This window comes from Dreissena polymorpha, chromosome 6 (genome assembly GCF_020536995.1).
Source record: "Dreissena polymorpha isolate Duluth1 chromosome 6, UMN_Dpol_1.0, whole genome shotgun sequence".
Lineage (NCBI taxonomy): Eukaryota > Metazoa > Mollusca > Bivalvia > Myida > Dreissenidae > Dreissena > Dreissena polymorpha.
In genome coordinates this window covers 10,707,252-10,721,068 of record NC_068360.1, presented here as the reverse complement: position 1 = coordinate 10,721,068, position 13,817 = coordinate 10,707,252, and the positions used below count along the sequence as shown (strand labels likewise).

The following is a 13,817-nucleotide window of genomic DNA, read 5'->3' as shown; positions in this document are numbered from 1 at the left end:
GGTACTACTAGCTACTGGAGATTTAAATCAATCTGGTTCTTGGGTTTTACCTAACTATATATATATAGTAATGTGTTTAGCTTACTACTCATAAACAACTACATAGCAAAACTGCGTAAAGTTCAACGGATTAGTGATCAATGAATGCACGTGATTTTACTCAAATGCAAGGACAGATCAGGTTTCATGCAACCTAAATGTTAGTGCAGTGGTTTTCTTATTTATGGTTGAGGAAAAACAATTTAAAAGGCTTTAAATATCAGACATAAATATGACCTGAATATATAAATATAAATATAACCTGATTGACTAAAAAAACAACAGAGATAATAAAGCTCACCACACCACCGTCAAATGAATCTATGATCACGAATCAAGAAAATGTTTACACACTGTCACAATATTTAATGTCACAATTCCAACTCCAGCGACGAATCCCTGGTCCGGTGTGGATGTAACGTTCTAGAAGATGGGGCCCCTTAAAACGTTCTGTACCCGCGGGAGTCTGCAGATCAAGTTTGTTGGTACCGTCCTGAAGATCTGGTATACCAAACGTGCACGATATCCCATTCGACCAAACATCAAAAGACTGCAACGTTGGGCGCCATTGTTTCCGGCCTAAATACGCCCCTTAGGCTTCTCGGGTGGAATGACAATTAACTCGAGGTTTTGGTCTTAAATGTGTATTGGTCAGATCCTGTAGTAAGAATAATAATAATAATAAGAAGAAGAAGAAGAAGAAGAAGAAGAATGATAATAATAATAATCATACAAAAGGCAATCACAGTGCATTATAAAATAGGCGGTATGATGAGCGAGAAACTCTAACATCATTCACATAATATAATACAAAATACAAATACACAATTTGAACAATTATATAGACATTTATTAATAATATTTACCTGTAGGTTTATTATAAAACCCTACAAAAATGGATTTGAATGTGCAGATAAAGATGATCTTTACTTTCTGTACGGCCACGATCAGTACGTGTTCGTTGTCTTTGTGTGTCTGACAAAGTGCGGAAAAGTAGCGAAGCAGTGCGGTGAAAAGTATAAGTTCTCGTGCAAAACGATAGGTTACAAACTACTATTCTTACTACTACATAGGAGTGCTATCTTTCTATTTACACTAGAAGCAAAGTAAGTTGAACTAAAATCTAAAACATAATTAATACTGAATATACAAATGAATACTGAAAGGTAACAAATAGAATAGGTGTTTTACTATATATTTTTATATAGTAAAAGGACATCTTAGTTTTTACCGTATGACATATTCCCCCCTGTTAAAAGATGGCGTCCCGACATTTTACAACATATATATATATATATATACATACGTATCGTAATTAAAACAATCGCTGCATGCGGCGAATATTTATGCGCATCATAAACACGTCTAGTGTTTTAAATTTCTCGCACATTATAAAAGTCAATAATTATGTCATTTTAATGACATTTTGCAAACGCAAACAATATACCGCTTTCAATTAGTAGACGGAAATCGGTAGTAAATATATTATGTTTCGAAATGTCAAAACACTTAAGATCTATGCATAACAAAAGAAAAATAAACAATATTTGTACATCGATATGATGCTAAAACAATTGTTCGACCAGTATGCTAAAAATGCCAACACGTTGTTACATCTGGAATTGGCCACTAGTTTGCCACTTCGGAGCTCGGCGGTTCCTGGTCAACCTACGTACTTCTGGATTCACGTCATCAGCGGATGGTGTATATTTTCCTCGCTTCTGTGGGATGACGTATTTTGTACCGGCTGTAGCGACATCCTCTAGAACAATATCTGAGGGTTTTCCATCAGTTTGTCTTAGGGGTAAGATAAGATTCCGATGGAGTCTTCGAATACGTCTTGCTCTTGGATCATTCCTTTTAACGTCATTGACGGGAATTTCAGGGTTTGGTTGATCCAAGACAACGTAAGGGTCATTCTCCCATTTGTCTGCTATTTTCTTCTTGTCACGAAGGGTAACATTACGTACAAGGACAAGATCGCCGCGTTCAATTTTCGCGGCATGCGACTTTCGGTCGTATTGTCGTTTATTGACCTCCGCCGTTCTCTTTGCTATGTCCTTAGCCGTTTTGTATGCGTGCGCAAGACGCACGCAGAGTTTACGTGCATATTCGTTCGAACATCTGGCATTGAGGTCGTCGATATCGAGTCCGAGAAGAATATCTATTGCTAGCCTTGGATGACGACCGAACATTAAATAGTACGGGGAATAGCCTGTACTATCATGAATGGTAGCATTATACGCATGTACCATTGGCCCGACGGGATCCTTCCAGTTACTCTTCTTGTCTTCGTCAAGCGTTCCCAACATTTTAAGTAGTGTTTTGTTGAATCGCTCGACCATACCATTGCCCATAGCGTGGTACGGCGTAGTACGTGATTGATTCACACCTCCTAGGCGACATAGTTCTGTCATAAGGCTCGACATAAAATTTGCCCCCTTGTCGCTATGGATCCGTTCCGGAAAGCCGTAATTCACAATGAATTTCTCGAACAAAACTCTAGCGTTGGTCTTGGCTGTTTGGTTTGTCGTTGGGTAGGCCTGGGCCTATCTTGTGAAATGATCTGTTACAACAAGAATATGTTCGAACCCGCCTTTTTATCGTTCAAGACTTAAATAGTTAATACAGATCATTTCCATGGGTGCTGACGTGGATATCGGGACCAAATAAGCTGAATCAGGTGCTGCCTTTCGTCGAATACACCTCGGACAACTAGCCACTTTGTCGCGAACGAAAGTATCAATTCCTGGCCAGTAGAACCTCTGCTTGAAAAGTGACATAGTTCGATCTCTGCCCTGGTGTCCAAGGTCATCGTGTAATGCCTGAAATACCTCATCTCTAAGTGCAGACGGCAATACCAGTTGATGATACTGTTCACCGAAAAGAGTGCCTTTACGGTATAAAACACCATTTCTGAGTTCCAATTTATCCCAGTCTCGTCGATACTTATCTACCGCATTTGCGCCCAAAGCCCGCGAAGCTGACGGCTTGGTGCCTTTGTGTACATGATCAATACCAACGGAAATGACTGGATCTTTCGACTGTGCCTGTATCCAGTCCTTAGAACTCAAAGCGTATGACAGTAAAACTTCATCAGGATATTGTACACCTGCCTGAGCTTCCACTTCTGATATACTGTCGGGAATTACCGTACGTACAATGATTGGTAACGCTTCCATTGTCGCTGCCACTGAGGTTGACAAAGCTTGGATGGTTGGTGGATCAATGATCAAGCGACTTAAACCATCTGCATCGGCATTGTTCTTCCCTGGTCGATAGCGCGTTGTACAATTATAATTGGCTAACGCTGCCATCCAGCGTTGACCCGTGGCGTCGAGTTTCGCAGTGGTTGTAACGTATGTAAGTGGGTTGTTGTCTGTAACTACCTCGAAAGTTGCACCGTAGAGGTAGTCATGAAACTTTTCAGTGATGGCCCATTTCAACGAAAAAAAATTAAAGTTTATGCGCTGGGTAGTGCTTTTCCGCCGGTTTGAGCGATCTACTGGCGAATGCAATGACTCTGTCTTTGTCATCTTGATGCTGGTAAAGCACAGCTCCCAAACCAGAACCTGATGCGTCCGTGTGCAAGGTAAATGGTTGGTCGTAAGTGGCGTAGACCAATATCGATGGGTTGACTAACTGTTTTACCAAGGCTTCAAATGCCTCCTGGTGTTCATCTTCCCATTTAAACGGCAATTTCTTTAAAAAAAAAAATGCACTGCGTTTAGTTTTAGTGGGCTGTCCAATAAGTAAATTGTTCAATGGTCGAGCAATTTTCGCAAAGCCTTTAATAAATCGCCGATAGTATCCAGCGCACCCCAAAAACTTCCTTACTTCTTTGACACTAGAGGGAACTGGCCAGTTGGCGATTGCTGCAATTTTCGTTTGATCAGCTTCGATACCATTTGCAGAGATCACGTGACCAAGGAAAGTTGTCTGTGTTTTGAAAAATTGGCATTTCGACGGTTTTATTTTCAAATTGTAGGAGGCTAATCGTGAAAATCACTGATCTAGTCGACTTATATGGGTACTTATGTCAGATGAAAAAATGATGATGTCTTCGAGATATATTAAGCAGTCTCGAAGGTTCAAGTCACCCATACATCGTTCCATGAGCCTTTGAAAGGTAGCGGGGGCATTGCAAAGACCAAAGGGAAGCCTGTTACATTCGTAAAAGCCCAGTCCACCGCATTGAAATGCTGTTTTCTCTTTGTCCGATTCTTCTAGTTCGACCTGCCAGTAGCCTGCCTTTAGGTCCAACTTTGAAAAGTATTTGGCTCCAGACAAGAGGTGTAATGTTTCCTCGACCCTAGGTAATGCATAGCTATCCTTCTTAGTTCGTTCATTCAGACGACGAAAGTCTATACAGAAGCGAATGCTGGCCTCTTTTTTCCTTACGATTACACAATTTGAAGACCAAGTGGAATTTGATTCTCGTATGGCTCCTACGTCTAACATATCCTTCAGATGCTCCCGTACTTCATTAACAGTGCTGGTGGTATTCTTCTAATCGGTTCTTTGAATGGCTCTTCATTAATAAGATTGATTTTATGTTTCACTGCCTTTGTATGACCCAAATCCAAATCCGATGTTGGGAATATCGAATGCCATTTTTCAAACAAGTTGTAAACTTCTGTCTTTTGATCTGTTGTTAATTCTGAATCATCTAGATCGATGTGGTACTTCTTCCTATTTTCATATTGTCGTTTGTTTTCTGTTTCTGAAGCATCCATGTGGTTGATATTCGCACTCATAGGTTGACAAATAGGCGCTTCTCTCAGAACTTCAACTTCATTCAATTGGCAAAGTGTCTGTTTCGCTTTAATTTTATGGGTCTGGCTGTAACGTTGCAAATTCGTACTGGTGTTCTTGCTGTCTTCCCCGGGTTATCAATACTGACCACCCTAGGACAAACGATGGCACTATGACATGGTATGTCTTCAACGGTTTCGGTAACAGCTTCTGTTGCGAGTCCTTGTTTCCTGTAGAAACCGATGACAGTTCTGCTCTCGCCAGGATGTAAAGTGATCGGTTTTGTTGCTGTAACAAGTCCCATCTCTGCATTTACGGACATAAAACCAGCTTTCCATATCTCATTTACAGTTGTATTACCAGCCCAGGGTTTCATTTCTCGTAGAACAGTCTTTCCGAGTAATACATGAGCATTGCCATGATATTCTTGCACTGGAACTACGAGCAATACGGTTTCTGTGGGCTTCTGCGTAAACTCAGTCTCAACGTTTGCAAATATGTATCCACTATATGGAATTGAACTGCCATTTGCACATTTTAGTTCTACACCGAATTCGTCAATAGAGTGTAATATTGGCTTTGGTAGCATGGTGTTGTAAAATATTTCCGTAATAGTGCTTACTTGTGACCCGCTATCAATGAGTGCCGTAGTGTCATGTCCATCTAATTTGATCTTGTCTAAATTGGCATCACCTATCATTCGTTGTAAAATATCTTCCTTCTTAAGTGTTGTGGAGTTTATGGTATCCTTGTTTGTTCTGCTCTCATCCAACTCCCCGATCAGAGCCTCTTCTAGTTTAAATTTTGCGTTCGATTGTTGTTATTATTTCTGTTATCAAATGCGCCATTGTTCTCGTGGTTTCCTCTGTAGCCATGGGAGAATCTACCATTTCCTGTGCGATATCCTCCTCGACTTCTGAAGTTCGTGTTGCCTCTATAGCCTCTGTACGATTGGCCTCTGTTAGTCCATGTACTGGTGTTAACTTGATCATTTGGTTTCTGTCTTTCCTGTGTAAGGGCGTTAGTTTTCTTCTCCATCTCCTTCATTTGTTCTTTCAGGTCATTCAAAATCTTCAAATGATTGTCCATCTGATGAACATTTACTTGTTTCGGGTGTTCTGGTTCCTTCGCGCTTTTAAGTTCCTGCTCTTCTGTCCGAACCTTTCGTCTCAATTCTTCAAACGTACAGTCAGATTCGTAAAACATTCGCGTTGCGTTTTTCAACTCTGTGTTTCCCATATAGTTTCAAAATCTCGTCTTCAACATCTTTTCTTTTCTGTATTCTTTGATCTCTCCCCTGTCAATGGCCTTTTGTAGTAATTCTTCTAGTCGTATACCCCATGCTGATATATCTTCATCTTTCTCCTGCTTCGCTTTATAATATTCTTCCATTAAACTTTCACCACTCTTAATGTCTCCAAAATTGCTGTCTAGTGTTACAAGTATCTCTTCAGTTGTTGCTGTTGGTTTAAGTGTGGTAAGTATTTTCCTGGGTTTTCCACCAATAGCATTTCGTATGGCTTGTCTCAGAATCTCTTTGTGGTAAATGTTGGAAAGGAGCATACTTTCTACTTCAATTTTCTATTCTTGAAATTATGCAGGGTCTGAAAATTTAGGAACGTTTGGCTTAATCATGAATGGCATGTATTCTTGTTTGTCGGTTGTTTTCTTTCTGTGCGTACTAGATTTATGTTGATGATAACTTGGCTCTATAAGCTCGTCATCCAATGAACATAAGACACTCTGTTTTTCCAAAAGACTCTGCTCTAAGTCCCGTTTCTGTTGTTTCAGAGCTCGAACCCTTTCTGTATACTGCCTATCTTTTTCTTCTCTCAATCTGCCTCTTTCTTTCAGTTCTTTTATGCGTGCTTTCCTTTCAATCGCTTTGGAAATTTCATTCTCCTTCAGCTTCATCAACTCTATCTGTTTCTGGAGATGCTCTATATCATCGTATCCACTTTCATCCTGTCTATCTCTTTTGATAAGCTGATGATCATATGTGTTGTCTTTTCCACTCTCTCTTTTAATTCTGTCCTCAGAATGAACAAATTGCGTAACATCTTCTTGCATTGCCATTGTCTTCTGTTTCAACCAATTTAATTCTCTATCTACAGTGTCTATGGATGCTGAGGAGCCCTTACTCAAAATGTCCAAATGTTTTCTTATTTCATCAACTTGACCATATTCACCCACTGTAATTAGAGACTGTCCACTTTCTGTGTTCATCTTTGAACAGTCCATGCGGTAATCATATCCGCATGCTCCTTGCAACACAACATCATCATCGTAATCAATGTCAATGGCTGTTTCCCTCATTCTCTGCAATTCTAATTCCGATTCTGTCCCTCTCTTCTCTAACGTTCGTGAGTCATGAACTTCTTGTTGCCATCTGGTGACGTGTTCTTCCTTATTTCTCTTTAATTCCTCCTTTTTCTGTTTTTCCTCTCTTTGAGCTTTAATAACTTCTTCTCGTTGCCTTTGAAATTCATTCAACTGGGCCATATCAATATTTCTATCTCTCTGCTTGGTTCGTTCAACCTTTTCTGTTCCCCTTGTTAATTCATAATCCTTTCTTAGCATTTCCCGTCTGTGAAATCTCTTTTCCCTTTCTGTCACACCACCATCCATGTTTCAAAATGTTAATGTCAACAAATCAGACGAGTATACAGTTTTTATATCTGATACAATGTTTCCGAATAAACGAATGCACGTTGTAATAAACACTTTGTGTTGTATCTTTATGTTCAAAACACACTGTTCGTTAAACGCTATTGTCTGCAGAAGCGTCTATTTCACAACACACTGTTATGTTAACGTTTCTTTCACATCCACATATGTAAACTTTCATGCAATCAATGTAACATGCAGATCTATTCACTTAATCACTAAACTAAAATGAATAAACAATATCAAATTCACAAATAATTGCTCATTCAATATATATATAAAATGTACACTTAACATGCGCACAATAATCACCTTTAATCACTAATCTATATGATAATGTATAATCCAATAGTTATACCAATTATTTGAATATTAAGTTCAGTTTAAAAATTACTATATATAAAAGTGAATAAATCAAAACACAGCTGTATATCAACCACTTGAGTACAAGACAGAAATAGTTATTTAATATCTTTACGAATATAATAACTAAATATTTACCAATTTTACAATTAAAATTTGATTTTAATTTGAAAGAATGCCAAAAATATTAAAATGATTGTAATTAAATTATAATTTTGTAACAAAAACACAAAAATCTAAATCACTTTTTCAAAATACTCTAATACATAATCAAAGTATCAACGATTTACAAACGTGCGCAATTAATTTCCGGTATTTCGCTTTCCGGTTTAACTATATCCGGTTCAGAGTTCAAACGGCTGCGCTTCAATGTTTTAGTATCGGTATTCGCTACAAATATTTATCAATAACCCGTCAATCAATTAATACTCGTAAACGCGCACTTTCTCCGTTTTCGATAAACGCCTTTTAAACCTCGATCGGTAACTCGATAACTATCCAATCGCAATATATGTAAATTTTACAGATTAAACCTGCAAAGATTTACAATATTCCGATTTAAATCAACGTACGACCGCTTTCTTATCGAATCGCGCAACCTTGCAAGGATTTTCTATAACCATTCATTTATTTTACAATGAAATAAGCTTGCAACAAATTTCATTGAAAAATAACGCTTCCATTAACGGTCACATTTACCTAATACCCGTGCATTTATGAAATGCACGTGTATAGCTGTTCAGTTTTACCAATAAATGGATAAATGCGGGATTGGAGGGATTACACGGGGTACTACTAGCTACTGGAGATTTAAATCAATCTGGTTCTTGGGTTTAACCTAACTATATATATATATAGTAATGTGTTTAGCTTACTACTCATAAATAACTACGTAGCAAAACTGCGTAAAGTTCAACGGACTAGTGATCAATGAATGCACGTGATTTTACTCAAATGCAAGGACAGATCAGGTTTCATGCAACCTAAATGTTAGTGCAGTGGTTTTCTTATTTATGGTTGAGGAAAAACAATTTAACCTGAATATATAAATATAAATATAACCTGATTGACTAAAAAAACAACAGAGATAATAAAGCTCACCACACCACCGTCAAATGAATCGATGATCACGAATCAACAAAATGTTTACACACTGTCACACTAGTTAATGTCACAATTCCAACTCCAGCGACGAATCCCTGGTCCGTAGTGGATGTAACGTTCTAGAAGATGGGGCCCCTAAAAACGTTCTGTACCCGCGGGTGTCTGCAGATTAAGTTTGTTGGTACCGTCCTGAAGATCTGGTATACCAAACGTGCACGATATCCCATTCGACCAAACATCAAAAGACTGCAATGTTGGGCGCCACTGTTTCCGGCCTAGCTACGCCCCTTAGGCGTCTCGGGTGGAATGACAATTAACTCGAGGTTCTGGTCTTAAATGTGTATTGGTCAGATCCTGTAGTAAGAATAATAATAATAAGAAGAAGAAGAAGAAGAAGAAGTAGAAAAAGAAGAAGAAGAAGAAGAATGATAATAGCAATAATCATACAAAAGGCAATCACAGTGCATTATAAAATAGGCGGTATGATGAGCGAGAAACTCTAACATCATTCACATAATACAATACAAAATACAAATACACAATTTGAACAATTATATAGACATTTATTTATAATATTTACCTGTAGGTTTATTATAAAACCCTACAAAAATGGATTTGAATGTGCAGATAAAGATGATCTGTACTTTCTGTACGGCCACGATCAGTACGTGTTCGTTGTCTTTGTGTGTCTGACAAAGTGCGGGAAAGTAGCGAAGTAGTGCGGTGAATAGTATTAGTTATCGTGCAAAACGATAGGTTACAAACTACTATTCTTACTACTATATAGGAGTGCTATCTTTCTTTTTACACAAGAAGCAAAGTAAGTTGAACTAAAATCTAAAACATAATTAATACTGAATATACAAATGAATACTGAAGGGTAACTTATAGAAGAGGTGTTTTACTATATATTTTTATATAGTAAAAGGACATCTTAGTTTTTACCCTATGACACTAGCGTTAAGAAACTATATAATCACTTTGCGGGAACAGTTATGACTCAAGCTTGATAAAACTTGCTCAGAAGGTTTATCTTGACAATATCTTGGCCAAGTTTGAATCTGGGTCAGATGCGTATTAAACTAGTCACCGGTACAAAACAAACACATGTTACCTCATAAGGGCCACAGTTATGACTCAGTATTGATAAACCTTTGTCAGAATATTTATCTTAACAGTTTATAGGCCCGGTTTGATCTGCGTTAAGCGTGATCAAAAACTAGATCACCTGGTCAAGTCTTCAATATTTGGTGTCCCAAAACTCATGAGAGCTCTTTGTGGCTATAATGACCGTCGTGTTATTGTAAAAAAAAAGTGTTCTCAATTCTTGAGATAATTACCCCGGGATAGATCCCCGTTTCTATTTTCATGGATAGGTGTATTGTTAACATGTTCCAGACTGTCTTCTTGTTCAAAGACACAATTGAGAATCATAGTGTGGTAGTATGCCCCCCTTCCCTAGTTCATTTGGTCCCCACCAATTGCGCATTGCACTCTTGTGGTAGCAACATAAACATCTTCTGAATAGTTTGGGGTTTTGTCTAGATGGAGACCTTTAAAATAAAACAAAACCGGCAATTATTAACATGTTTTTACAGACAAATCCATCTCAGGTAAATAATAACAGGAATAAGCACGTTCTAATTTGAACCGGCTCTGAACAGTAGTGTTAAATTTGTACACAAATAACGATGTAATTCGTATAAAATCATTTGAAATTTTATTATTTGGTATGCTTTTGTTTTCATTTTAAACATTTATCATTGTTGAAACAAGCTTTAATAATATATTGCATAGAGAACTTTAAAATGTTCCAATATATAATAATAGCCGTTAATATTCAAAACAATTTTCAGTTTTTAAACTGAAACGGCATAACATATATATAAGTATTGTGTTCGAGTTAAGCCAAATTGAACGTTTCCAAAAGATACAAGAGTCCGTTATTTTACAGCGTATAGACGCTTGTTTTGCTGCCAACTACTTTGTATTTCAATAATGCTTCTAATTTGGTTTTAAATTTAGTATGATTAAAAACAGGTAAGTAAGAATGTAAGGAAGTAGGAAGTCACATAAAATACCAGACTTACACATGAATGTAATCATATTGTCAATAGACGTTCTTATATTGTATTGCAGAAGATATTTCCTTTCGCCGAGTATCAGAAATAAATCATTCTAACTGCGCAACAAAAATCAAAATATGTTGTGCCTGCATGAGGAATTCGTACATAAATCCAGTAAAGTGTCAGGAGTGCGATAACGAGATCAAATCTATCATAGGTAAATCCAAAATTCAACACACCTTCTTGGCTTCAGTATACCATGTATTTGATAGGATTTACGTATTGGTCATTATTCTGTAAACATTCACATTAGATCATTAAATGCATTATACTTTAATTTACGTTTCTCTTGATTTGAAATTCATCACTTAACAACACTAATTCAGGAGATGGATGGGGCGCCATTTTAATAGCTGGATTCGACGAAGACAACGATTCGTTTCGAAATGATGTGATGATGTTCGCACAAGCTATATCATCGAAAGTTCTGCCATCGATGTGTGTAAGGTAATGTCCCTCTTCTTATCAATATTAAGCATTATGTTCATTAAAAATGATCATTCTTTGTTTATAATTTGATCAAAATGAAACACGGGTCATTATTTACATATTCTAAAAGCAATGGGGCTCTGTTTTATTTTAAATTAATGTGAAGCCACAAATAATCTACCTTAATGTGTTCAAATAAAAAGTAATAATAAAAAGTATTAATGCTGTCTGAAAAGATTGGCGTAATTAATTTCATAACATGTTTGTCAATCCATATTTAATAAATAAATATAAACATATATTTATATAAATAAATAAATTTATATATATAATCATTTTTGCAAACTAGACAGGCATGATATTTGACGAATGTATGTCTTTTCTATTTTCCTGTATTGAAGACTATCTAAATACTTAAGACTTAAAAGAAAGCAGTAAAAGCCGTGTCAACTAATGTATGTATTGCAAATATTTAAAGAAATATAAATGGTGTAGGGCATCAAAACATTTTTAGGTACAATAGAAGCTCAATATTTAACATAATGTATGCATTTTCTGTTGTTGAATATGCCTCCATTTGAAAAAAAAGCGGCATATAACAGTTGCACTTTCTGTGCATCTGTGTATCTTCGCGTCAGTGCGACCGTCCTGCTCTCCATGTCATTCAGGAAAGTATTGTCTTAGCCATAATTTTGCAATAATTTAAGATTATTTGCAGTAAATGTTGACCAACATAAGACAATCTATCACGTGTAACACCCGTCTTTTCACCTCATCTGTCAAAGTCACTACGGGTCAGTACACAAGAGCCAATTCATAAAAAATATTAAGCCGTTATATCTTCACTTCTACCTTTCCCATCCAACTTTTATTGGAGCATACACAATTGTTACTGTGAAATATATCAGTTGAATGCTCGTATGTCATGTTATATTCTAGCACTGTGATCACAATTGATTCGGCAACGCAAACAACAGAACCTGTGTCAGTCCGGATTGATGATGCATTTAATACGGTTATGAGACACAATGTTCACACGTTGGTGTTTCTCTACTCAGGACACCACGGCAACGACGGATTTAAAGTTGGCATGAATGAATATGTCAGCATGCAACACATTAACAGAAAAATACAAGAATGTACACACGTTGAAAAAGTCATAGCATTTGTGGACTGTTGCCAGCCAGAAATATTCAGAGTAAAAGAAGAACGACGTCTCATTCAATTCAACGCAACTGCGAGTACGGATACGGCCATATCTTTACGAAACGAAGGAAGTCCTTTTACGAAGTTGTTGGTACAGGCTTTTACGATGAAAGCTTCAGGTGGCAAATGTGCTTTGCCGCATTGTGAATGTCGCATAGATGGACCCTTTATAACAATCGATTCGTTATCGCATTACATTGAGATACACAGACAAAACGGACTTTTGCGTGGCATGGAACCTGACAAGAGCTTGATGAAAATTAATTGGCAAAATGAATGCCTTGCCTACAATAACTCATACAAAGTGGCATTTCGTTTCGACATTGTACTTCCTGAACCGTTTACGTCAAAACACACATACGAGGTTCTGGCAACAACTGTGAACGACTATGATGCCCTGATACAAACGATCCTATTTCCGAGATTTGCTGGTAGGAGAAGATTTACTGTTTACTAAATTTAAAGTTTAATCATAAAGCAAAATAACACTTATTTATTTATGTTGTATGATTTCTTGCTGAATCAAAATGTAATTACCAGGCCGATTGCTTATACAATCAACAGTATGTTTTCAGTTAAAATAGCTTAAGCCATTTGTTAATGCAGTTGTTTTCTTCTTAAAATCTGAAGGTGTTGCATAAAATAGTATTTATATTATTTATTTCAAATCAAATGTTAATGAAAAGCTCAGTTAAATGCTTGTTAACTGCATTTCAATTTTACAATACGATGCTTTAGTAAATCCTGTTAAAGAACATTTGAGAAGTCGGGGCCAGAAATTTTAAATTTGTAATTTAAAAACGAAACGAACGGACAATAAAAGTTGCTTCTGTTCTTTATCAACAAGTGTTTAATGTTTCTTTTAATGATTATATATTGAGTAATGCAATAGTGCTTGCTTGAATAGATAACCGCTGATCATGTAGAGTAATTGACGATATTGTTCTGTGAATGTGATTTTGATTTATGCAAGCGCGTTTTATCTGGGCGAAATGAATTTTCCGTTATAAAATTAATGTTCATATAAGTTTCATTACATAACCTCTCATTTGCGTTCAAGAACCGTGTATGATCTATTCCTGTGTAACCATTGATTTATTTTATTTTTTTAATAATAACAGTTGAATT

The 13,817-nt window shown here is 36.8% G+C and overlaps 1 protein-coding gene across 1 annotated transcript in view; it reads left to right on the top strand.

Annotated features, from left to right (window-relative positions):
* LOC127836681 (uncharacterized) overlaps positions 1-13,817 on the top strand; it is a 67,536-nt gene that overhangs the window by 52,869 nt on the left and 850 nt on the right. The window contains exons 11-13 of the mRNA XM_052363374.1: positions 11,068-11,211; positions 11,381-11,501; positions 12,423-13,120. Of these exons, the coding sequence (XP_052219334.1) occupies positions 11,068-11,211; positions 11,381-11,501; positions 12,423-13,120 (963 nt within the window). The remainder of the gene's footprint in view (positions 1-11,067; positions 11,212-11,380; positions 11,502-12,422; positions 13,121-13,817) is intronic.